Here is a 25,292-nt window from a genome sequence, read left to right as displayed (position 1 = left end):
CCCCGGGCACCCTGCAGCTGCTCCATGCAATTGTTGGCATTTCATCAAGACTGAGCTGCTCCAGCAGAAACAGGGGGTGTGGCCTGACCGGCTCCCCTCAACCTGTGTCTGGGACCAGGAATAGCTGGTCTGGTTCTTGGAAAAGAAGCATCTGCCTGTGCCTTCTGCGCCTTGCAGTCCTTCCCCCTGCCTGAGCCCCGCGCCCTCGGCCACACGGAGCACGCGCTCTTTCCGGGTTCTGGCAGGTGTGGGAGCGGGCGGCGAGGCGGGCATGCTGCCTGCCCTCCTGCTGCTGCTGCTTGCTTTTTAAATAGGTTTGCATCATTATTACTTTTAGAGCGATAGGAAGAGGGGAGAGAGACGGGGAGAAGCATCTGTGAAAGAGACTCATGGATCGGCTGCCTCCTGCATGCCCCACACTGGGGATGGAGCCTGCAACCCGGGCCTGTGCCCTGATGGGGAATCGAACTGGTGACCTCTCGGTTCCTGGGTTGACGCTCAACCGCTGAGCCACGTCGCAGGGCATCCTGCTGCTTTCTTTAGGCCCAAAGACCCTGGCTGATCATGCACCCACGTGCCTCCACCAGCAGGTGCTGTGGTCTCTTCCTCGGTGTCTGCCTGTCTTCATTCTGTCCACCCCTGCCCAGCCGCCACCCTCGCCTCCTGCCTGGACCACATCATGGCTTCCAGCCCTCTCCAGCCCTGCGCTTGCCTTCCTCCCCGCCGTTCTTCACGGGGCGGTCAGGGGAAGCTTCAGCGTAAATCGCGTTGCGGCTCCCGTGCGGCTGGAGGCCCAGCTTAGCTCTCCTGCTCACCATGGCCCGTCCCCGCGTGGCCCCTGCGTTCTCCTCTTAGCCTCTCTGCACGCGTCCGTCTGTCTGGAACAGGCGCTGCTGCCTGTCACTCAGGCCTCACTCCTGCCCGGTGGGTCGTGCGCAGCAGCGCCCGCCACGCTCTGCCACGCCCTGGGTCCTGTTTCTTCCCGTAACGCCAGTCCCTGGTTCATCGCTGTGCCTGCTTGTGGGCTGGTCTCCCCTCCGCTCAGTGCCAGCTCCACAGAGGGGTCCTGTCGCCTGGAGGGGTGCCAGCAAGCTGGTTATGGAGAGAATGAGCGCGTGCATCTCCTTCCTTCCGGAGTCTTCTTGGTGGCAGGAATTGAGCCGGGGGCGGGGGCGACAACACGATTCCTAGGCTTCTGCCCTCACAACTCGCTGTGACTGGAAGGGGCCGTGCCGAGAGGCCAGCGGGAGGCCGGGCTGGGGCTGCCCTTGGGAAGGGGCGGGAGGGCCCGGGAAGGCTTCTCAGAGGAGGTGGCAGTGAGCTGAGTTCGGAGCCAGGTGGGGGCTGTGGTAAAGCCTCCGGGGGAGCGGGACATCCTGCACCGCTTCCTTCCTGCTGCGCCGAGCCCCGGGCTGCTGGCTGAGACCCGGCAGCGTCGCGGTTCGGGCTGTGGGTTCTCGCTCCGTCACCTCCCGCTGGTGGCCGGCCGCGCTTCCTCGTTGTGGACGGGTTCACGCTCGTCCCGTGAGCCCGGTGACAGTGAGGGGTGGGCGTGGGTCCTGGGCCTGCTGGGTGCCCTGCGCGTGTGTGCTCAGGTCTCAGTGAATGTCCGTGGCTGCTCTCCAGGCAGCGTGTCTCCTCCCTGTTGGTGTGTTAACTGCTCAGGCAGAGTGTCCATCTCTTACAAGGAAGCCGGCAGCAAGGAAGGGGTCCTGGCAGGCCGGACCGGCAGCCCCTCCCGCAGTTCAGAGGCTCGGCAGCCATCCCGGCTCTGGCGGGCGGCCTCGTCCGTCTGGGTCCCTTTGGCGGGTGGGATGCCCCCTAGGGTCTCCCCAGCCCCAGCCCCGTCGCCCCAGCCTTCCCAGTGCAGGAGGTGAGCTCGGAGCGGGTCTGGCATCTGGGCCAGGCAGGCACACGCCCAGTTGCTCTGATTTCTACTCCAGCCGTCGGTGTTCAGGTTCTCCCACAGGGTGAACCCCAAGTACTTAGCTCTTAGTTTGTTCGTGATCCCACGGCCTTTCCTCATAAGAGCTGCTGGTTTTCTCTGGCCCCAGTGTGCTCTTTCTGCGACGTGAGGGGCTGGGGATGACGCTGACCCTAGACTCGGTGGCCCATCAGGGTGCTCCTGGGGGGCCGCTGGCTCTCAAGTGCCGCCTCCTAGAGTCCCAGTCACTTCCCGTGGGTCCCGTGGAGCGTCTGCGGGAGCTCATTCCCTGCCAGGAGCACGGCGTAGGTGACCGCGGCGTTGTGATCGGCGGGGCGTGTGCTGAGGGCGGGTCCCGGACCCTGTCCCTCACTCTAGGGTCGCGGCTTCTGCGGTGAAGTTGGGCCTTCGCTCATCAGGCGCAGTGCTGACTGGACGCCGTATTCTGTCCCCTTCCCGATCGCAGTACTTGGTCATGGACTACTACGTGGGTGGTGACCTACTGACCCTGCTCAGTAAGTTTGAAGACAAGCTCCCCGAGGACATGGCGCGGTTCTACATCGGGGAGATGGTGCTGGCCATCGATTCTATCCACCAGCTCCACTATGTGCACAGGTAACCCCTCCACGTCATGGAGACCACAGTCCTTGAGGTGATCCCCCTTCGGGGTCCCTGAGGCCTCGACCCCGTTCCAGGGTGTTCAGCCCAGTCACGCATTTGGTGCTAACATTGAGTGGCCCGGCGCTGGCACCAGAGGTCCTGGCGTCACTGATGGGAGAGCTGATGTCAGGCAGCCGCCTGTCCTCAGTCCGCTGACCTGGCCCCCCTGCCCTGTGCCCCAGAGCTCCTGCAGGGTCCCCACCCCGTGTCTCCTCTGTCTCAGCTCCACTTCACTGTCATGCCGACCCCACAGGGCCCTTGGCCTCAAGCGGGGGCCCCGCAAAGCGTCGCAGAGGGACCGGGGGTGGGAGGGTGGAGGCGGTGAGAGGCTTGGTGGTGGCGATGTGGCCGTTTGCCGTCACAGGACAGCCAGCTCACTGCCCGGGGGCCGGCCGTGGCACCCCTGCCTCTCGGTGCTCCTTGTGCTCAGCACCCCCTTTGCTTTCATTTCATGGTGTTTTTAATTTTTTATTTCTTTATATTTTAATGTGTTTTCATTGATTTCGGAGAGGAGGGGAGCGGGAGAGAGAGAGAGGAACATCAGTGATGAGAGAGAACCATGCATCGGCTGCCTCCTGCACGCCTCCTACTGGGGACCGAGCCCGCTACCCAGGCATGTGCCCTTGTCCGGAATCAAACCCGGGACCTTCAGTCCGCAGGCCGACGCTCTGTCCACTGAGCCACACCGGCTAGGACTGCTTTTACTTTGTGTTAATCCTCACCTGAGGGTATTTTTCCATTGATTTTCAGAGAGACACATCAGTTGGTTGCCTCCTGCACACGCCCTGACGGGGGCCAGGAATCCAGCCCGTGACCCTTTGGTTTGAGGGTGCACACTAACCACTGGGCACACTGGGCAGGGCCCTCCTTTGCTTTCAAAGCTGTGTTCCCTTTCCATGCTGTCGGCCATAGAAGCTTATTCTGTCAGAAACGGGGCAGGTGCTCAGAGTCCGCCCCCCCCCCCCCCCCCGCCGTGATGGCGGGTTCACAGACAGCAGGTGGGAGCGCTGGTTAGAGAGGCAACGGGCTGCTCTGTCCCCAGGCGGGTCACCCCGTGCTCCCGACCTTTATCTGTAAGTACAGTCTGGGGGCTCCTGGTGTTTGTTAGCCTGCAGTGGGGGGGGCCACCTGACCCCTCCATGCGCCACTCTCTGTCCCTCACTGTTTCTGTTCTTCCTGTTCTTCGCGGCCCCCACGGGGCCCGTGTCCGGGACCTGTGCGCAGGGTGAGAGGAGTGGCCTGCCGCCCGCCTGGCCGTCCCCGCAGGGGAGACTCGCCCAGGCGGCCCAGCTCGCCCGCCGCTAGTGGGGCCTGGACCTTCCGAGGGCGCGGGGGTGTTCATGTGTGTCTTTGTCTCACCAACAGGGACATCAAACCCGACAACGTCCTCCTGGACGTGAATGGGCACATCCGCCTGGCCGACTTCGGGTCGTGTTTGAAGATGAACGATGATGGAACTGTAGGTATCTTTTTTCAGTCCTCGTGCGGTAACATGTGCATTGAAAGTGCTTTCTAGAGAAAGGGGAAGGGAGAGCGAGATAAGCGATGTCTGAACGGGGGCGTGGATATCCTTTCCCACCTACACTGCACCCCGTCCGTGTGGACACGCACCCGAGCGCCACCTGACACCCGTCTGCCAGCTGTCCGCGGCTGGCCCCTGAAGCCGCAGGTGAGGGAGTGGCCCTGGCCCGGGGCAGAGCCAGAGCGCCCTCCTGATTCCCGCTGACTGGCCCTGGGGCTGCTGTGTCCAGTTCCCTTCCGGACAGGCCTTCCTCCGACTTGCAGGCCCCGCCCTCCCAGTGACAGCTGCCCTCGCTGCCCGCAGAGGCGGCACCACGCCCAGCCCACCCTGCTCAGGGCCCAGGACCGTCCTGCCCTTTCGGGGCCTTAGCCGCTGGTTCCCTGGCGGGAATGTTGAGCACCCAGCCAGCACCTGGACCTGCTTCCAGACGGCCCCGCTGGCAGACTGAAGGGCAGGCTGTGATGGGCAGCGTCCCCCGGCGGCAGGGCGGCAATGCTGCTGCTTGCGGCCCGTTTCACAAGCGCCCAGGCTCTCTGTGCGTGGACTGGCTGGGAGGAGGAGGGCTGGCCGGGACACACCTGGTCCCGACCACAGTGAGCGGCCCAGAGCCCGTGGCAAGTGGCGCCCCCCTTGGACTGCAGCGCCATGGGGGCTGTGAGGTTTGGGCATGGAGACTGACGAGCAGGAGCCCCTGGCGCTTCCCTGCCTGTGGCAAGGGAGCACCCATTCCCTTGAATTTTGAAACCCGGGCGTTTCTGAGGGAGGAACTTGACGCTAGCAGCGACCCAGGTTCCCTCGAGCACGCCCTCTCCCCAGGTGCGGTCGTCAGTGGCCGTGGGCACGCCGGACTACATCTCGCCGGAGATCCTGCAGGCCATGGAGGACGGCATGGGCAAGTACGGCCCCGAGTGCGACTGGTGGTCGCTGGGCGTCTGCATGTACGAAATGCTTTACGGGGAGACGCCCTTCTACGCCGAGTCGCTCGTGGAGACCTACGGGAAGATCATGAACCACGAAGTAAGCGGTGCCCTCCACATCCCCGGTCCGTGCGAGGCCAGGCGCAGCCGCGGGGCTCAGTGCAGAGGCTGTGGGGTCGCTGGGGAAGTGGCGGGGGTGGAGCTGGGGGGCGGGCGGGAGCGGGGAGACTTGGGAGAGGGTCGCTGGGGAAGAGGCGGGGGTGGAGCTGGGGGGCGGGCGGAGCGGGGAGACTCAGGAGAAGGTAGCGGAGGACTTGGCTCAGGCTGCGACACAGCAGGTGCAGGCGGGGCTTCAAGGATGGTCCGCGTTCTGGGGGCGAGGGTGGCGTTCGTCAGGTCAGAATCCTGCAGCACACGATGCGGTGCGTGGTGGCCGTGGGCTGTGTCCCTGTGACCCCCGCGGGGAGGACCCGGGCAGCCTGACGGGGGTCTCATTCACCACGCAGATCAGCACGGATCCAGTCCCTTTCCCAGAACCAGTCGTCAGTCACATCTCATCGGAGGGTCTCTGGTCCCTTCTCCAACCTTCGCTCCCTCCCTGGTTCCTCTCCCTCTCCCAACCTTGCCTTCTCTCCGTTTCCTTCGTTTGCTTGTTTTTATTTTCTTTTCCGTCTAATGTTCTTGTCATCTGTTATTTTTCTTTATGCTTTTTACATAAATATTTCTTTCTTTTTTAAAAAATAGATTTTATTGCTTTTTTACAGAGAGGAAGGGAGAGGAATAGAGTTAGAAACATTGATCAGCTGCCTCCTGCACACTCCCTACTGGGGATGTGCCTGCAACCAAGGTACATGTCCTTGACCGGAATTGAACCCGGGACCCTTCAGTCCGCAGGCGGATGCTCTACCCACTGAGCCAAACCAGTCAGGGCTCAAATATTTCTTTCTAATACCCATGTCACCCTCTGTGCTCTCACTCACCCGCTCACACGATCACATGATCACACATTCTCGAGACGGCTCCCGGGAGCTGATCTGTAGGGAGCACGTGAACACTCATGTGGGGAACGGTTTTCTAATGACTCAAATCAAGGGTCCTTTTAACAAACACTTTTTTCAAAGTAGAAGTACATTTTCACTTGTAAACTAGTTTATGCCTACTATAAAGCCTTCAGACGATGCCACGCACACAGTAGGTGGTGACAGCCACCACCCGCTTCTCAGTGTGGGCGCAGTGCCGTGCCGGCTCTGCGTGTCTCAGGTGTGTGGTCCTCACAGCAGCTGGGGACTGGTTGTTGTCCCTTTTCATGAGTCACAGGTGACCTGAGACAGCGGTGGTGGCTGGCACGCAGGCCCCTGTGAGAAGGGGAAGGCCACAGGGGTGGCCCGGTGCCCTCTGGCAGGCCTGCGCTGTGTCCCCACACGTGCACGAACGTTCACCACTGTTCCAGTTCCCAGGAGGGTGTTGGCACACCTGCCCCGATAAAGCGGGCAAGGCTATGCTCTCTCCCCTGAGCTCACTCGTTCGCGGCCGTCGGCGCTGAGTTCGTGGCCTGATGCTCGCTCTGCCGTGGTCCTGCTCGCCTCCTGCGGCGTCTGCGCCGCCTCCCGAGCGCCCTCATCACGCACCCCTTACCCCCACCCAGGAGCGGTTCCAGTTCCCGTCCCACGTCACAGATGTGTCTGAGGAGGCAAAGGACCTCATGCAGAGGCTGATCTGCAGCAGGGAGCGCCGGCTGGGCCAGAACGGGATCGAGGACTTCAAAAAGCACCCCTTCTTCCAAGGGCTCAACTGGGAGAACATACGGAACCTGGAGGCACCTTACATTCCCGACGTGAGCAGTCCTTCTGACACGTCCAACTTCGACGTGGACGACGACGTGCTGAGGAACATCGTGAGTGTGGGCTCCGCCGGCGTGTGCAGTGGTCTGCTTGCTCGGGGCGGGTCACTCAGGGCGGGGGGGCCGCAGGTCCATAGGAGCGGGGGGGGGGCGGGGGCCGCAGGTCCATGGGGGGGTCGGGGGGGGGCTCACAGGTCCATAGGAGGGGGGGCAGGTGGGGGGGGCTCGCAGGTCCATAGGAGGGGCGGGCGGGTGGGGGGGTTCTCAGGTCCATAGGAGGGGCAGGCGGGCGGGGGGGCTCGCAGGTCCATAGGAGGGGGGGCTCACAGGTCCATAGGAGTGGGGGGACGGGGGGGTGCCGCAGGTCCATAGGTGGGCGACGCAGGTTGCGGGTCCAGACAGAAGCCGTGCGGCTGCGCTGGTGTTGGAAAGGTTAGGCAGGTGTCAAGGACAGCGCCCTCTAGCTTGGGCCTTGTTGTCCCTTTTAAAACAATGGGTGGCAGTTGGAGTGAGAGAGTGAAATAGCTGTTCTGTCCTAGAATTCATCAGAAAACTCTTGCCTTGGCTTTTGTGGTGTTTTGTGCCTTTCAAAGCAGTGTTGCCTCCGTTGTCACATTAGAGGTCACCTGAGGCCGTCACCTCTTCCAGCCTAACGCCCCGCAGCCTCTGGCTCCCCCCCCCCCCCGCCCCCCCGACCCTGGGGCACGGGCCTGGTGTCTGCTTCTCAGCCGCACTCGGGTCACAGGCTGACTTCCAGGCCAGGTCCTGCCTGGGACCCTCCGGGTCTGAGCTGGTCGACAGGCCGGGTTCTGCTCACGCTGCACCATCCGTTTGGTCTCATCAAGCCCAGCCTTTTGCTCTCTGTCCGCACTTGTGTCCTGGTTTGGGGACAGTAGCAGTTTGACCAAGAAAAGGAAGCGTTCGGTTGCTCCTTAATTTACCAGTCAGAGCTGCCTTCGGAGCACAGCTAGGACGAGGGGCACAGCTGCTGCGGAGGGTTCTCGGGGCCCGCACCGCAGCTCCCAGCTGAGTCGTCGCTGCGGTTCTATTTTGAATAAAGAAACATTGTCAAGCTGAAGGCGGAGTTGTAACTAGTGCTCACCGAGGATCGCCTGCCTTTGGGCTCAGCCCTCCACTCGCCACCGGCCTGATTCAGGCCAAGAACTGCAGCCTCTGCCCCATGTCCCTGGGCGGCCCTGTCCCCTCTGCTCAGGGTCATGTTGAACAAGATGCCGTGGCTTTAAAACGTGGAAGTTACTGGCCTGGTCCAAGTTTGGCCTGAGCCATTATCACCAGCAAAAGCAGTGTGTCTGCCCTCCTGACTGTGGTGCATCCGACAAGCCAGGAATGAGAAATGGCCCTGCCAGTGCCCAGCCCATGCAGGGGACCCCAGGAGTCACCCTGGCAGGCTGCGTCCTCCCCCCACAGCACCTGCGTGCCCCCCTTCACAGTGAGCACGCTGTCCTGTGCCGAGTGTGCTCTCACGGTGCCGTGCGCGCTCTCACGGTGCCGTGCGCGCTCTCCCGGTGCCGTGCGCGCTCTCCCGGTGCCGTGCGCGCTCTCCCGGTGCCGTGCGCGCTCTCACGGTGCCGTGCGCGCTCTCACGGTGCCCTGCGCGCTCTCACGGTGCCGTGCGCGCTCTCACGGTGCCGTACGTGCTCTCCCGGTGCCATACGCGCTCTCCCGGTGCCATACGCGCTCTCACGGTGCCATACGTGCTCTCCCGGTGCCATACGTGCTCTCCCGGTGCCATACGCGCTCTCCCGGTGCCATACGCGCTCTCACGGTGCCATGTGCGCTCTCACGGTGCCATGTGCGCTCTCACGGTGCCATATGTGCTCTCACGCAGGAGATGCTGCCTCCTGGCTCGCACACGGGTTTCTCTGGGCTGCACTTGCCGTTCATCGGTTTCACGTTCACCACGGAAAGGTACGTCTGGTTCTGTCGTTCCTGCGTGAGGCTCTGCTCTGCCTAGCGCGTGCATCGGGGCACTGGGTGCCCCCTTAGGGGGGGTGTGGGGGAGTTTGTTCTTTAAAAATGTGCCGCTGGTCACTGCATGGAGGGACACAGCAGGTCAGACTCCTCCCAAGAACCTGGGAGGAAGTAACAGGCTTTGTGGTCTGTGTCGTATATTCTTCTTCATCCTCCTTAGCAGCCCTTTAACGACGTAAACACCTTCTTGGTGCGATGGGGGGAGGGGTGGCCCCAGGCCGCCGACTGCTGAGCTTACCTGGAGGCCACAGCATGGTGCCATGCGGTTTGGTGGCAGCCGCCCGCTCGGCCCAGAGCCGTCTTTCGTTAGGACACTGTGGCCTTTCAGGGATCGCCGGAGCCCAGCTTCCGTTAGCGGGGTGGAGCACACGCCCTGCAGAGCGAGAGCCACGCCCACTGGGCCCCAGCCCCCCGCGCCAGTGCCGCCACGTGTGTTTCTGTGGGTGTCTGTCTCGAATGGGCCTCTCGGAAGTCGTGTCTCCCTCCCTCTGAGAAGGACACTGGGGCAAGAGGAGCAGGGTTCGGGCGACGGCCGCCAGGTGGGCTGCCACGGGGTGTGCAGGAAGCTCACGGCTCGGCTCCGGGGCTCCTGTGAGCGCTCAGGAGAGGCTGCTCTGACGCGGTGCCCGCAGTGCGCTGAGCAGCCGCTGAGCGCCAGAGGCGGCTGCTGCCTCCCGCCTTCACGGGTGGCCCAGGAGGTGGGCGTGTTGCCTTCCTGTCTGTCCAAGGTTCAGGGCTCGCCATCTGCCAGGTGCCCCCAGCTCACCAGGTGCCGGTCAAGCCTGTGGTCTCAGGCTCAGAGGCTGTAGTTTGGCGGGTTGGGCCCAGGACCTTCTCCTGGAACAGACACCATAGGGCGGGACGCACACATCCCCGGATGCACACCCCCCCAGGACACGCACTCCCCCAGGACGCACCCCCCCCCATGCACACACCCCCAGGACCCGCACACCCCCCTATGCACACCCCCAGGACACACACACCCCCGGGACGCAGGGCACCCCCGGGCCACTTGGAGAAACCCTGCTGGGTCCTTCTGTCGACATATCCGTGCTGGTGCCTACTGCACTCGGTGCAGGACTCACCGTCACACTAAAGGCAGAGGTAAAATGGGAAAGAGTCCGGGAAGGGGGCTCAGAGTGACAGCACCTCCTGCCTTCGTCTGCGCCGGTCCGCTGTCCACAGTGACCGGCTTAGTGGTGCTGGTCAGCCTCTGGAATGGAAGGAACCCTTAGGTCGCACGGGGCTCGGGCCCCAGGGGCTGAAGGAACTGTCCCCAGTTAGCGGCAGAGCCAGGAAGCCCTTGATGGCTTGTGCTGCTCTGGCCGCGCCCCTGTCCTCCGGTGCCGCCCGGTGACACCTCTGCGCAGCCGGCGAGGCCTCACAGGCCAGCTCCGCACTTGCCTTGCGGGTGAGCCATGGCTTAGGAATGGCCTTCACTCATTTGCAGAGACGGGTCTCTGGCTGGCTCCGAGGGTTGTCCTGGGCCATTGTCACCCAGTTCCTGCGTAAGGAGGACTCTGGTCTGACTCTGGCTCCATAAACAATAGAGGCTTTTCACAGGCGTCTGTGTTTGCCTTCCACCCCAGGGAGCCTTTAGACGCGGACAGGCCGGGCCGTGGGGCTCCGTGGTGAGGCCTGTGCTTTGTTTGCAGCTGCTTTTCTGACCGAGGCTCTCTGAAGAGCATGATGCAGTCCAGCGCCTCAACCAAGGACGAGGGCGTGCAGCGGGACCTGGAGAGCAGCCTGCAGGCGGAGGCCTACGAGCGGAGGATCCGGAGGCTGGAGCAAGAGAAGCTGGAGCTGAGCAGGAAGCTGCAAGGTGAGGGCCGGCTCCTGTGGCCACGGGGGCTCGCACCGGGGCCGCGCTCACGCCTGTGTCCCCCCCCAGAGTCCACGCAGACCGTGCAGTCCCTCCACGGCTCGGCTCGGGGCCTGGGCAGTGCGGCCCGAGATAAAGAGGTGAAAAGGCTGACTGAGGAGATCGAGCGCCTGAAGAATAAAATAGCAGGTACGTTTGCGGTTGGACCGAGTATTCTCCGCTCTCAGGCCGTTGGTCTCGGCACAGGGAACTACAGAGCCTTTTCTCGTGGCGCAGAAGCAGGGACAGTCTCCGCGTCAGCAAGGCGGTCAGAGGGCCACACGTTGTCCATTTACTTAAAGCCCTTCCCCAGATGCTGAGCGCTGATGCTTTCCTAGCTCCAGCCAGAGACGGCTCCTCTGCTCACCCCGGACTCGGAGCCTGTTGCCCTCCCTGCCCTGGCTCCTCTGGGCTCTGAGGCCCCGCCGGCCGCAGCGAGCCTGCTCTCTGGTCCCAGTGCTGGGTCTGCTGCCCGTCCGTCTTCCTGGTTCCTAGGTTATCAGTTCCCCAAACACTCAGGTCACTTCTAAGTCTTAACCCTTGACCTGACGGGTTGGCGCTGACGCATCACCAGGCAGACCCGAGGCGGGCAGCTTCGCCCCAGTTCTGTCTGGAACCCGTGTCCCCGCCCGCAAAGGCTCCGTGGAGTCTGCTCTGGGCGAAGCTGTTGCCCCTGAGGCTACACTGCCAGCTGCACCGGGCAGCGAGGATGCGGCAGGGGGGTGCCAGGTGGCTGCGGGGCCCTGCTGTGCGTGGGCAGTCCGGAGCCTCTGCCTGAGCGCGGGCCCTCGTTCAGGCTGGAATCGGAGGAGCTTTCGCGTGGAGGGCACACGGTTTGTTCTCTCCTTCGCTCAGACTCAAGCAGGCTCGAGCAACAACTGGAGGACGCAGTGGCGCTCCGCTCGGAGCAGGAGGGCTCCGCGCTCCGGCTGAAAGGCCTGGAAAAGCAGTACCGCGTGGCGCGGCAGGAGAAGGAGGACTTCCACAAGGTAGCAGGCCACTGCGAGCGGAGGGGACTGTGCGGGCCGGTCTGCGTGCTCCGTGTGGCACAGCCGGGAGCAGCCCCGTTGGGGGCCCCCCGCTTCCAGAAGGGACGCTTGGCCGCCACAGGGCTGTGCAGAGGAGGCCACTGGCTGACATGGGGGTGTCTCCCCCGAACTCCTCTATCCGTTTGACTTCTCAGTAAACACGTTGCTGTGTGTTCACTCGGGATTGAGCTTTCTAAAGAGGCTCATTTAAGCACTCAGGTCAGTGGACCTGCGCTTGGGGTCTGCTCTCTCAGACGTGGGGGTTTCAAACCCAGGTTGACTGGCTAACGTGGTATCACAGCACCTGCAGTGCGTGGTCTGGTGTGTGCTGGGGGTGCCCTGCTGCTCCCCGTGTCGGAAAGCCGCTCTGAGCCACGGGGCCTGGTGCGGGCACTCTCCTCCCCGCGCGGGAGCCACCCCCAACCCGTTCGAGTCCCGCTCTTCCAGCCTCGGGCCAGCGGGTGCCACAGGGACCAGCTGCAGGGCGGGGAGGTCAGTGCAGCCGCTCCCCTCAGACGCCAGGAAAGGGCCAGCCGCCTGGCCCTGTTCACAGTTCCTTCCTTTGTTCGGAGCCTGAGCCTTCCCGGTGTAACATGCCCTTTCCAGTTCTGCTGTCTGGGCACTGGGGACTCTGGTTACTTAACATTCACCAGAGTCCATCCTCGTCCACCTTTGTGATTGTGGGCGGCGTGTGGAGCGTCGTTCCCCGGGCTGGGAAGGTCTGTCTAGATGGGGGCTCAGCCCGAGCTCAGGTGCACGTCCAGGCTGCACACAGCCGAGCTGGGGCAGAGGGGCTGTGCCTGGCCGGCGAGCCTCGGACTGCGCTGTCCCTGAGCTCCCAGCCTTCGCATCTGCGACGGCAGCGTCCAGCGGTGTCGTTCTTTCTGTTCAGCAACTGGTTGAAGCGTCAGAGCGCTTGAAGTCGCAGGCCAGAGAGCTGAAAGATGCCCACCAGCAGCGGAAGCTGGCCCTGCAGGAGTTCTCGGAGCTCAGCGAGCGCGTGGCAGAGCTGCGCGCTCAGAAGCAGAAGGTGTCCCGGCAGCTCCGCGACAAGGAGGAGGAGGTGGAGGCCGCCATGCAGAGGGTCGACTCCATGCGGCAGGAGGTCCGCAAATCCGAGAGGCTCAGGAAGGAGGTAGGGGCCTGGGCGCGGGCTGCACCAGTGGGCTTTCGTGTGACCTCAGCAAACCTCCAACAGCTGGCGCAGCACAGCGGCCAGCGTGGCCCGTGCACTCGGGTGAAGCCGAGTGAGTGGGTCTGGCAAGCGATGGCTCTGTGGTGCTCGGCCCCTGCGTCCATTTGTGACGTTAGTGAGAGACGCCGGCAGCGCTGGTTTTTAAAATTCCCTTTGGAAGCTGATAGCGGTCTCACGCCCAACAGACGTGACACACACACGCCGCGATGGGATGCAGCGGGGCTTCCGGGATGCACACCCCCGGCGTCCGCGCAGCAGCCAGGAGCGGGCGGGGCTCGGCCTGCACCCCAGGCCGCGGCCCTCACGCCGGCAGGCCAGTGGGGCCTGGAGAGCTCGTCTGTGTGGCTTGTGGCTCTTAACGTTCACCACGTTAGACGTGAAAAGTGACACTTTTTTCATTATAACAGTAAACCCGTTACAAGTTAGCATAAATAGCGTCGTAATTATTTTTCCCAAAAACGTAGTGAGAAGAGTGGCAATTTTTACATTTTTGTGATTTTTTAAATAGCTGGCTGAACAGAAAACATCTCTGAGTCCCTGTTTTGTGTTCCTTGCGGTGTGCACTGTCTGGGCATGGACTCGGGGGACGGGGGGTGGGCGGGGAGCAAAGGGAGGCCTTGCAGAACGAGGTGAGAGCTTGCAGGATTCTGCGTGCTGAGAGACCGTGTGGGCAGGGAGGGGTGCCGTGTGGAGACCGGGTAGGCAGGGAGGGGTGCCGCGTGGAGACCTTGTGGGCAGGGAGGGGTGCCGCATGGAGATGGGGTGGGCAGGGAGGGGTGTCGCGTGGAGACCGTGTGGGCAGGGAGGGGTGCCGCGTGGAGACGGGGTGGGCAGGGAGGGGTGTCGCGTGGAGACCGTGTGGGCAGGGAGGGGTGCCGCGTGGAGACCGTGTGGGCAGGGAGGGGTGCCGCGTGGAGGCCGTGTGGGCAGGGAGGGGTGCCGCGTGGAGGCCGTGTGGGCAGGGAGGGGTGCCGCGTGGAGGCCGGGTGGGCAGGGAGGGGTGCCGCGTGGAGGCCGGGTGGGCAGGGAGGGGTGCCGCGTGGAGACGGTGTGGGCAGGGAGGGGTGCCGCGTGGAGACCGGGTGGGCAGGGAGGGGTGCCGCGTGCAGCTGGCTCGGTGCCTCTGAACCGCGCGCGCTTCTCCGTTTTGCAGCTGGAAGCTCGGCTCGAGGACGCTGTGGCCGAGGCCTCCAAGGAGCGCAAGCTTCGCGAGCACAGCGAGAGCTTCTCCAAGCAGCTGGAAAGTGAGCTCGAGGCCCTCAAGGTAGAGCCTGCGGGGTCCCGCTCCCCCCACCAGCGGCGTGACCCTCCCTCCCGACTGGGGACTCATCCCGAGGAGTGGGCCTGTTGGCGGGCGGGCCACTCTGAGGCCCCGGCCATAGGGTGCCCTCGCTTCTCCAGCGGCTCTGGCGGCTGTGCGAGCCCGTCACTAGCACCTGTGCCTCTGGACTCCGGGGTTTCTTTTCTTTTCTTTTTTTTTTTTTTTTATTGATTTTTTACAGAGAGGAAGGGAAGAGGGATAGAGAGCTAGAAACATTGATGAGAGAGAAACATCGATCAGCTGCCTCCTGCACACCCCCCACTGGGGATGTGCCCGCAACCAAGGTACATGCCCTTGACCGGAATCGAACCCGGGACCCTTCAGTCCGCAGGCCGACGCTCTATCCACTGAGCCAAACCGGTCAGGGCTGACACCTGAGTCTCTAAACTCCTGGGCCCACTTCTGGGGAAGCTCCTTAAAGCCCGGTCCTGCCACTGACAGCGGAGACAGGCTGGTCATCCATGGCCAGAGGCGGCGGCGAGGGACCAGGGGCAAGGCCTGGAATGGGAAGAGGGCGATGGGGAGGCTGGGCTCCTGGCTGACCTCGTGCACTCCCAGGCCCTCCACCGGCCTAGCCGTGGGTTCCTTGTCTGTGAATGGAGACACTGAGGCTTCTCTCTCCCTCGAAACCCCTCCCGGCCCCTGGCGAATCCGCCACCTCTCCCCTTCATCTCCTCGAGGTGTCTGGGTCTCCCCTCCTCTTTGCCGCCACCGGCCTGGCCAGTGCGTTGAACCGCACTCCTGCCTCCCCCCCAACCCCCGTCTTTGTCACGTCCCCTGCGTGGCTGTCTTGTGGTCCGCTGGTGTGTGTCAGTCACTGCCCTCCGCTGCAGGAGAGCAGAGACGTCACGTGGCCATAGCCGCAGGGGGCCTGACAGAGTCGGTCCTCAGAGTACTGAGCGGGAGTGCTGGCAGAGAGAGACCCGGAAGCATTCGCGTTGCAGTGTGACAGCCTCGGGCCCCGCAGGTCTGGCACATCCCTCCTGCAGGGCAGATGCTGTCACCCCCGCTGCCCTCCTGAGGAGGACCACTGGACCAGGCTCAGCTGTGTCCCAGGACTGTGCCTGCCGTTGGGGGGCCCAGGCCGCCGCTTCCAAGGGCCTGCATGTGGGAGGGGACACAGCGTGACCCCGAGGGAGGGCAGGGAGGTGTGTGACTTACCTGAACCTTCCTCTCCAGGGCAAGCAAGGGGGCCGGGGACCAGGTGCCTCCTTAGAGCATCAGCAAGAGATTTCCAAAATCAAGTCCGAGCTGGAGAAGAAGGTCCTGTTTTACGAAGAGGAGCTGGTCAGGCGCGAGGCCTCCCACGTGCTGGAGGTAAAGACCGTGAGGAAGGAGGTGCATGACTCCGAGAGCCAGCAGCTGGCCCTGCAGAAGGAGATCTTAATGCTGAAAGACAAACTGGAGAAGGCAAAGCGAGAGCGGTGAGTCCCCGCGCCTCCGCGGGAGAGACAGGCCGTGCGGCTGGGCCGGGGGGGCCCGGTGGGCTCTGACCCCCCCTCGCCCTCCCACAGGCTCAGTGAGGTGGAGGAGGCAGTGGGCACCGTCAAAGACAAGTACGAGCGAGACCGAGCCGTGCTGTCCGAGGAGAACAAGAAGCTGGCTGCCGAGAAGGAGAGGGTAATGGAAGGCTCGGGATCGCTTCGGGCGGTGGGAACTTTCCCCGCGTGGATGCTGGAAGTTGGTGCTCTAAGTATTTTTGTTTTTAAATGACGCAGTGGTGATCTTTTAAATGGGACGTTTGTATTTGGTTAAAAGCTGCTGATTATCTGAAATCGCTGGCTCTTGATCCCTTTTATGTTCAGATCCGCATTGAAATGTGACTGGAGTTAGATACAGTCAAAAACCCACGTCCTGAACCTCATAACGATTGAAGAAAACGCAGAATCTTCCAAAGAACTTGTAGTTGAATAATGCTGATGTCCTGTTTGCAGGCGCCACATAACCCACTGCGTGGTGCACTGTTTCCTTTCAGCTTTGCTCCTTCGTGGACAAACTCACAGCTCAGAACAGGCAGCTGGAGGGCGAGCTGCAGGACCTGGCAGCCAAGAAGGAGTCGGTGGCCCACTGGGAAGCCCAGATTGCCGAGATCATCCAGTGGTACGTCCCGCCCAGAGGCGTGGCCAGGCTGGGGGGGCCGCCCAGAGGCGTGGCCAGGCTGGGGGGGCCGCCCAGAGGCGTGGCCAGGCTGGGGGGGGGCGCCCAGAGGCGTGGCCAGGGTGGGGGGCCGCCCAGAGGTGTGGCCAGGGTGGGGGGGCCGCCCAGAGGTGTGGCCAGGCTGGGGGGGCCGGCCAGAGGCGTGGCCAGGCTGGGGGGGCACCCAGAGGCGTGGCCAAGCTGGGGGGGGCACCCAGAGGTGTGGCCAGGATGGGGGGGCCGCCCAGAGGCGTGGCCAGGCTCAGGTGCACCCGCCCAGAGTGCAGTTTCTCTGGCTCCCATCTTCCTCTGTGACTGTCATGTGCACCTCCCGCTATTTCTCTGATGTCCAGGCACAGCCCTCTGCTATGTCCCCACAGCACTAAGGTCAGGTGGCCGTTCTGCCCAGTGCCACTGCGCTGAGCTAAAGGTGCAGAAGCAGCCACCAGGTCTCTGAGGAGTGGCTGAGGCTGTGCAGGGACACCTGCGGCCGGAAGAGCGAGGACTGGCCTCTACCTAAGACACCTTCTTGTTTTTAAAACATGCTTTTATTGATTTCAGAGAGGAAGGGAGAGGGAGAGGGAGAAACATCAATGATGAGAGAGTCATTGATCAGCTGCCTTCTGCAGGACCTACCCTGGGGAATTGAACCTCGACCTCCTGGTTCATAGGTCGACTCTCAACCACTGAGCCACACCAGCCGGCCAAAGGGGCATTCTGTTGTCCCGGGGACTGGTGTCCCCTGAGAGGACACTGGGTCCCTGTGCCTTCAGGGAGGTGCGACCCATGCGTGCTCCTTGCTCCAGGCACTCAGAGACACGTCCCCTCCCGCAGGGTCAGCGACGAGAAAGACGCGCGGGGTTACCTTCAAGCTCTGGCCTCGAAGATGACGGAAGAGCTCGAGACGTTGAGGAGCTCCAGCCTGGGGTCGAGGACACTGGTGGGTCGTGCCTGAAAGCACACGTTTTGTCACCAGGGAACTCACAGGGGCTTTCGCCGTGAGGTACCGCACAGGTTGCTCCGGCAGCGTGTCCGCTCCGGGGGACAGGTTCTTTCGTCCTCTCGCTCCTGTAGCCACGCTCTGGGGACATCCTCGGCAGGACGGCCCACCCTCGGACCAGACAGTGCAGTGTCTGTGTTTGCGGCGTCGGGAGTGTGGCGAGCTCGGGGCTGCACGGGTCCCCTCTCGGCCCAGTTCCCTCGTCTCCATTTTTCTGGGTCCCGTTTACTTTTTAAAAACAAATAAGTTCTTTGTGACCGACACAGAGCAGTAAGAAAGAGGCTCAGTGAAAAGGGTTATTAGAATTCTAGCTGCGTCCCGTTTCCCTGGTTGGAAGGTGTATTTACCCAGAGGGACGGCGCCGGCAGGTGTGCTCACTGCTTACCCGCACACGAGAACCAGAGCTCAGTCTGGGCGCGGAGGCTGAGCACGCAGCGGCCTCAGTGCGTGTCCGAGGGACTCGCTGCGTCCCCAGAGCCGTCTGTGAGAAACAGTGACAGCTCAGGTTTCTTGACGAGAAGACCACGGCCGCAGCGGCCCCGTAAGTGGAAAACGTCTTCGTGTGAGGTTTCCGCAGCAATTGGGACGGTCAGTGAGCGCCTCCCGTCTCGGCGCTCCTCCAGCCTGCGTGCGTGCACTGCCCTTAGGAGCTGCGCTCATCAGTCTGTGCAAACCTTACAGGAGGCGGAAGGTGCCGTCCCAGGTCCTTCTAGCCAAACGGGCTCTGGAGATTTGTGTTGTAAAATACTTTGTAGATAGTTCCTGTCGAAGGACAAATTGGATGAGGTTACAGTTCCTTTTCCCTGAGGGTATATTGGTCACTTACTGATTCCGGAGAAAAGCCGTCCACGACGGCGTTGTCTGAGACACGGAGGTTTCGGTCGTGTTCCCCCCACACCCGCTCCTGCCTGCAGCTGGGAAGTCCCCGCGGCCGCGCTCCCTCCGAGACGGACGGGAAGTGGAAGCCTCGGCTGCGCTTGAAACTTTAAGAATGAAGTGTCCAGATGCCTCGTCCCCTTGACAGGCGGCGGGCTGGCCGGCCGGCCAGGGAGCAGGTGCTGCCGTGGCTGCTTCCCTCGCTCACTCATTCCCTAGCCGTGCCCGTCCCTCCTTTTCCTTTCTTAGTCTTCCTCTCAGGTAGGCATCGTGGATGAGGAATGACATCATCCCTGCACTGAGAAATAGCAGAATGTTTCAGGATGTAACAAAATAAGATAATGTGACCTTACAACGCAGCTTAGGTTTGTAAGAGTCTAGTGACCCAAATAGAAATTGATAGCCCTGGTCGGTTTGGCTCAGTGGATAGAGCGTCGGCCTGCGGGATGAAGGGTCCCGGGTTTGATTCCAGGTTAGGGCACATGCCCAGGTTGTGGGCTCGATTCCCCAGTAAGGGGCGTGTAGAAGGCAGCCGATCAACGATTCTCTCTCACTGTTGATATTTCTCTCTCTCTCTTCTTCTCCCTCTTTGAAAAAAAAAAATTACATTATAGGATCCATTTTCTTTTTTAAAAAAATTAGTGAATTTTTAGAAGACCTCTAAGAAAGAATAAAGGCTATAAAATACTGAAAACAAAGTTGGCTGTGATGGACTTTGATAATATCTGAGAGTTAATTTGTAAATATGATCAAAGTTTAAGGCAAGACGCTGGGGGAGGGGGGAGTGGGGTAAGGGCATGTGCCGGGGGTAGGGGAGGCCGGGGGAAGGTCAATGGGGAAAAAAAGGAGACGTATGTACTACTATTTGTAATACTTTAAACAATAAAATAAATTTAAAATGTTAAAAAAAAGTTTAAGGCCAGAAAAAGATGAACTTGTCATTTGTTAGCGTTAATTTTGTAAAGTTAGTAGCTTAACATGTACTTTAACGTTTGAACCGACGCACGCAGGACCCCCTCTGGAAGGTGCGCCGCAGTCAGAAGCTGGACATGTCCGCGCGGCTGGAGCTGCAGTCGGCGCTGGAGGCCGAGATCCGGGCCAAGCAGCTGGTTCAGGAGGAGCTGCGGAAGGCCAAGGACGCGAACCTCTCCTTTGAAAGGTGCTTGGCCTTCCGCGTGGGACCTGGGGCACGCCCCGAGCTGTCCCCTCACCGATGATGGGGCTGAGGTGTGGGCAGGTGTCCCGCGCTAACCAAGTGCAGAGCCAGGATTCGATGGCAGGTCCCCAGTGCTGGACTGGCCTGCTCGCCTCCTCGCCAGATGTCCCCCTGCAAAAGGCTGGGAACCCCAAGACCCTGCGCTCAGGGAGGTGGTAGCCACCCTCTTGCCCGTTGGGGAAAGACGCAGGTGTCAGGGCTGAGCCCCTGGGCTGGGGGTCCTCAGTGGGCACCGGGTGGTCCACAGAGAGGATGTCCAAAACGCCGCAGGCTCGTGACATGCACTTTCCAGACCGTGGTTTTTACCGTCCGTGTTTGTATGTCCAGACGTGTTAGGGGGAGGCCGCCCCGTCAAGCCTGTGTCTGTCCGCGTGTTTGTGGAGCCCTGGCGCGTCCCGGCACTCTCCCTGGCACAGCCCCGCTCACGCCTTCCGCTCAGCCGCACGCAGATGGCCTGGGCTCTGCACCTAACGCGCCTGTTTCTCATTTCAGTAAACTGAAGGACTCGGAGGCCAAAAATAAAGAATTATTAGAAGAAATGGACATTTTGAAGAAGAAGATGGAAGAGAAATTTAGAGCAGATACTGGTAAATTGAAATGACAAGTTCTTACAGTTTTGAAGTGGAAGCCTTTTGCGATGGAAATGCTTTGCTTTGGACTGAGTTTCTTGCAGGGCTGATAGCTTTAGTTCTTTGAAGAAGCACTTAGTCACGCCAAAGCCAAATTCTGAAACAGGTGCGTCCAACGATTACTCCCCAAAGCCACCCACGGGTCTGGGTCGGTCCTTCCTGTGTTTCCTCTTGACAGAATAGGGCACATGCACGCGAGTGTAGTTAGCCGTCACATCCCATGACACAGGGACCGCTCTGTGCCCCTGCGGCTGGCTGGCTGCCGTTCCGGCCTTGCTGTCCTGGACCCTCTGCCTTGTGTGGCCACGCGTACAGCATTTCCCATTCCCGTCACTGTGTTTTGGGGCGAGACGTCCAGAGTGAACTGCCGGTCCAAGGGTCAGCGTGCACACCTTGTAGGTGCTGCCAGCTGCTGCAGGCGCCAGGACATCCGTGTGCCCGCTGCGGTGCAGGCGAGGTCCCAGTTGCACCCAAGGGTGGTCTCACCCTGGTCGGTGCGAAGCAGCATCGCAGCGGGGCCTGGTTTGCGTTTTCTTACAAGCAGGATGAGCATCTTTTCACACACACGTGGGCTATTTGTGGTTCCCACTCTGTGGTTTACACATGTGTATCTTTTGCCCATTTTAAAAACAGAAGTCGTGAAGTCTTTTGCTCCTCAGAAGCTTTCAGGGTATTGAGGATTAGAGGCTTTTGTTTGTGGCTGAAGTTGCAAATACGTTTCCTCGGCTGTCCTTTACTTAGCGTTTTTTACTTTAAGCCAGGGATGGGGGTTTCCAATGGGGTGTGTGTCAGGTTGACCAGTTTGCCCTTCTTGAGGCATCGGGAGGTACTCCTGGGTCAGGTGTTCAGCGTGCGCACCTCTGCTCTTCTACACGGCCACGTGCCGCCGTTCGGTGTAGCTCACCGACCCCTTCGGAGTTTGTGCTGATGTGCAGTCCGGGGCGGACCCAGTTGTACCTTTCCCCGTGGCCCGCCACGCACCAGTGGTTAAGTTCCCGTCCTGCTGACTGCCTGTTACTCTGCGCGTGCGTGAGCTTGCCCTGGGCGCCTGGTCTGAGCCTGGATTTCCTCCCCTGTTCGTCATTCCTGGGCCAGACCGCTCGTGGGTCCGTTTTAACAGCTGGTCGGTCCCCTCCCGCCCCTTTCTTTAGAGACTCCGAGGTGTCCCCCCTCTCTCCCAGGTGAGCTCGCATTCCTGTCCCGGCTGGGGAGGTCACGGCATTGGCGTGGCACCGCATCAGGCCTATCCGTTAACGGGGAGGTCGGCGTGTGCCGATAGGAAGGAAGCCTTCCCGTCCCAGCGTAAGGCATCTCACGTTCCACCGTGCCTGTCTGTCTTACAGGACTCAAACTTGCAGGTTTCCAGGACTCTGTCTTTGAGTATTTCAACACTGCACCGCTCGCACACGACCTGACCTTCAGGGTGAGTAACTGTCTTTTACAAGCGAAAAGCGCGTTGGCGACCGGTTAGAAATAGTGCCCTGCGATCTGACTCCTGCGGGGCCAGAACACCCCAGCCAAGTCCCATCTGACGCTTGACCTCAGGCGTGCTGCTCTGTCCACCAGGATGTGAAGTGTGTAGGTTACAGACCTCTGAGGACTTGAAATGTTTCCAGAGGAGCTTCCGGAATTAGTGAGAGCTGCTGAGGAGCCGCTCCGTGTCTGCAGGACAGAGGTTGCCTGGGCCTCTGCCTGCGGGGCTCCAGGCAGCTGTTGAAGCACGGCCTCGCACCGCAGCCAGGGAAGAGCAGGCGGACCTTTGGTGGCACCCTGGCTCCCCGCTGCTCTCCCCGACGGGCGGAGGCCCCTCGCTGCCGCCTAAGTTGGAGCTCTAGGGCGCGGGCAGTGCTGCCTGCACAGGGAGTGGCAGAATGCAGGGCGAGCCCCACTCCCGTCGCACTGTTTCCCGCGGCCTCGGGGCCCCGCGCCTCCCCTTTTCCGGAGGAGTAGGGACGGCCCTTCCTAGCAGCCTCCGGACGCCCGAAGGGAAAGCTTGAGAGAGGGTCTCATTCGTGGGCCCTGTGCGGGGTGTGCGGGTTCCCGCCTTTGTTTGGGAACGTTGCCCCCTGCAGCAGAGGCGGGAGCGCCTGCAGTGAGCGCCGCCTCTCAGCCAGCGTCCTGCCACGTGCGGCCCCCGCCCCGCGCACCGCACTCCCCCCGCTAGGGAAAGAGCCTTGTAGGCATCAGCGACCCTGCACTGCTCCAGAGCTCATGTCCTAAGGTCGGGCCATCCTCCCACGTGGCCGCAGCTAACCGCGATGTCACTGTCGTGTGGACGAGGTCTCGGCCCCTCGTAACCGCGATGTCACTGTCGTGTGGACGAGGTCTCGGCCCCTCGTAACCGCGATGTCACTGTCGTGTGGACGAGGTCTCGGCCCCTCGTAACCGCGATGTCACTGTCGTGTGGACGAGGTCTCGGCCCCTCGTAACCGCGATGTCACTGTCGTGTGGACGAGGTCTCGGCCCCTCGTAACCGCGATGTCACTGTCGTGTGGACGAGGTCTCGGTCCCTCGTAACCGCGATGTCACTGTCGTGTGGACGAGGTCTCGGCCCCTCGTAACCGCGATGTCACTGTCGTGTGGACGAGGTGGCCCCTCGTAACCGCGATGTCACTGTCGTGTGGACGAGGTCTCGGCCCCTCGTAACCGCGATGTCACTGTCGTGTGGACAAGGTGGCCCCTTGTAACCGCGATGTCACTGTCGTGTGGACGAGGTGGCCCCTCGTAACCGCGATGTCACTGTCGTGTGGACGAGGTCTCGGCCCCTCGTAACCGCGATGTCACTGTCGTGTGGACAAGGTGGCCCCTCGTAACCGCGATGTCACTGTCATGTGGACGAGGTGGCCCCTCGTAATCGCGATGTCACTGTTGTGTAAATGAGGTGGCCCCACGGAACCGTGATGTCACTGTCGTGTGGATGAGGTGGCCCCTTGTAACCACCACGTCACTGTCGTGTGGACGAGGTCTCGGCCCCTCGTGACCGCGATGTCACTGTCGTGTGGACGAGGTCTCGGCCCCTCGTGACCGCGATGTCACTGTCGTGTGGACGAGGTCTCGGCCCCTCGTGACCGCGATGTCACTGTCGTGTGGACGAGGTCTCGGCCCCTCGTGACCGCGATGTCACTGTCGTGTGGACGAGGTCTCGGCCCCTCGTAACCGCGATGTCACTGTCGTGTGGACGAGGTGGCCCCTCGTAACCGCGATGTCACTGTCGTGTGGACGAGGTCTCGGCCCCTCGTAACCGCAATGTCACTGTCGTGTGGATGAGGTGGCCCCTCGTAACCGCGATGTCACTGTCGTGTGGACGAGGTCTCGGCCCCTCGTAACCGCGATGTCACTGTCGTGTGGACGAGGTCTCGGCCCCTCGTAACCGCGATGTCACTGTCGTGTGGACGAGGTGGCCCCTCGTAACCGCGATGTCACTGTCGTGTGGACGAGGTCTCGGCCCCTCGTAACCGCGATGTCACTGTCGTGTGGACGAGGTGGCCCCTCGTAACCGCGATGTCACTGTCGTGTGGACAAGGTGGCCCCTCGTAACCGCGATGTCACTGTCATGTGGACGAGGTGGCCCCTCGTAATCGCGATGTCACTGTCGTGTGGACGAGGTCTCGGCCCCTCGTAACCGCGATGTCACTGTCGTGTGGACGAGGTCTCGGCCCCTCGTAACCGCGATGTCACTGTCGTGTGGATGAGGTGGCCCCTCGTAACCGCGATGTCACTGTCGTGTGGACGAGGTGGCCCCTCGTAACCGCGATGTCACTGTCGTGTGGACAAGGTGGCCCCTTGTAACCGCGATGTCACTGTCGTGTGGACGAGGTGGCCCCTCGTAACCGCGATGTCACTGTCGTGTGGACGAGGTCTCGGCCCCTCGTAACCGCGATGTCACTGTCGTGTGGACGAGGTCTCGGCCCCTCGTAATCGCGATGTCACTGTCGTGTGGATGAGGTGGCCCCTCGTAACCGCGATGTCACTGTCGTGTGGACAAGGTGGCCCCTTGTAACCGCGATGTCACTGTCGTGTGGACGAGGTGGCCCCTCGTAACCGCGATGTCACTGTCGTGTGGACGAGGTCTCGGCCCCTCGTGACCGCGATGTCACTGTCGTGTGGACGAGGTCTCGGCCCCTCGTGACCGCGATGTCACTGTCGTGTGGACGAGGTCTCGGCCCCTCGTGACCGCGATGTCACTGTCGTGTGGACGAGGTCTCGGCCCCTCGTGACCGCGATGTCACTGTCGTGTGGACGAGGTCTCGGCCCCTCGTGACCGCGATGTCACTGTCGTGTGGACGAGGTCTCGGCCCCTCGTGACCGCGATGTCACTGTCGTGTGGACGAGGTCTCGGCCCCTCGTGACCGCGATGTCACTGTCGTGTGGACGAGGTCTCAGCCCCTCGTGACTGCGATGTCACTGTCGTGTGGATGAGGTGGCCCCTCGTAACCACCACGTCACTGTCGTGTGGACGAGGTCTCGGCCCCTCGTGACTGCGATGTCACTGTCGTGTGGATGAGGTGGCCCCTTGTAACCACCACGTCACTGTCGTGTGGACGAGGTCTCGGCCCCTCGTGACCGCGATGTCACTGTCGTGTGGACGAGGTCTCGGCCCCTCGTGACCGCGATGTCACTGTCGTGTGGACAAGGTGGCCCTGAGGCCCGGGTTGCAGGTCCAGGCGGAGTCTGGGAACCGCGCTGAGCTGTCCCGCCGGTCCCCTGTCCCCGGGAACGGGCCTCCCTCCCCTGTGCTGGTGCTGGCCTGGCCAGAGCAGCATCTTGTGAGGCCCGGCACTCTGGGTTTGTCTGATGCCCCATCGTGAGATGAGGGCTGGGCATTTTGGCGGGAATTGTGCAGAGGACACATGCGGGTTCCTCGCTTTGCGGAAGCCGTTGGTTGAGGGGCTGTGCCAGACCTCGCCCGGAAAGGGCCGCCCCCAGCAGCCTTGCCAGCGGCCAGCCTTTACCGAGCCCGGCGGGCTTATTCCTTCGTCCTGGCACTGCCGCTGCCGTCGCTTTGGAAACGGGTGTTGTCAGTTGGCGGTTTGTCGTCCCGAAGTCCTCAGTTTGTGTGTAGTCCTCAGCGCAGGGTGGGGTTCCGTGGTGTTCACCTGTTTTTTAGTGGAGAGCGACAGGAAGGGTGGGGAGAGAAACACGGATGTATGCGCCCCCACCAGGCATGGAACCTGC

At 61.9% G+C, this 25,292-nt stretch overlaps 1 protein-coding gene across 1 annotated transcript in view; it reads left to right on the top strand.

The window, feature by feature from the left end:
* The window catches only part of CDC42BPB (CDC42 binding protein kinase beta), an 89,401-nt gene that overhangs the window by 47,334 nt on the left and 16,775 nt on the right, over positions 1 to 25,292 (top strand). Inside the window, exons 5-21 of the mRNA XM_080665007.1 lie at positions 2,391 to 2,539; positions 3,950 to 4,043; positions 4,923 to 5,123; positions 6,669 to 6,917; positions 8,713 to 8,792; positions 10,511 to 10,677; positions 10,747 to 10,866; positions 11,572 to 11,705; positions 12,637 to 12,879; positions 14,093 to 14,203; positions 15,440 to 15,684; positions 15,775 to 15,880; positions 16,236 to 16,360; positions 17,231 to 17,336; positions 19,283 to 19,431; positions 19,981 to 20,075; positions 21,461 to 21,540. Coding sequence (XP_080521133.1) covers positions 2,391 to 2,539; positions 3,950 to 4,043; positions 4,923 to 5,123; positions 6,669 to 6,917; positions 8,713 to 8,792; positions 10,511 to 10,677; positions 10,747 to 10,866; positions 11,572 to 11,705; positions 12,637 to 12,879; positions 14,093 to 14,203; positions 15,440 to 15,684; positions 15,775 to 15,880; positions 16,236 to 16,360; positions 17,231 to 17,336; positions 19,283 to 19,431; positions 19,981 to 20,075; positions 21,461 to 21,540 — 2,454 coding nt within the window. The remainder of the gene's footprint in view (positions 1 to 2,390; positions 2,540 to 3,949; positions 4,044 to 4,922; positions 5,124 to 6,668; positions 6,918 to 8,712; positions 8,793 to 10,510; positions 10,678 to 10,746; positions 10,867 to 11,571; positions 11,706 to 12,636; positions 12,880 to 14,092; positions 14,204 to 15,439; positions 15,685 to 15,774; positions 15,881 to 16,235; positions 16,361 to 17,230; positions 17,337 to 19,282; positions 19,432 to 19,980; positions 20,076 to 21,460; positions 21,541 to 25,292) is intronic.

Source organism: Plecotus auritus, assembly GCF_963455305.1.
Source record: "Plecotus auritus genome assembly, chromosome: 1".
NCBI classification, from domain to species: domain Eukaryota; kingdom Metazoa; phylum Chordata; class Mammalia; order Chiroptera; family Vespertilionidae; genus Plecotus; species Plecotus auritus.
The sequence above is the reverse complement of the archived record's forward strand: the minus strand, read 5'-3'. Positions and strand labels throughout refer to the sequence as shown.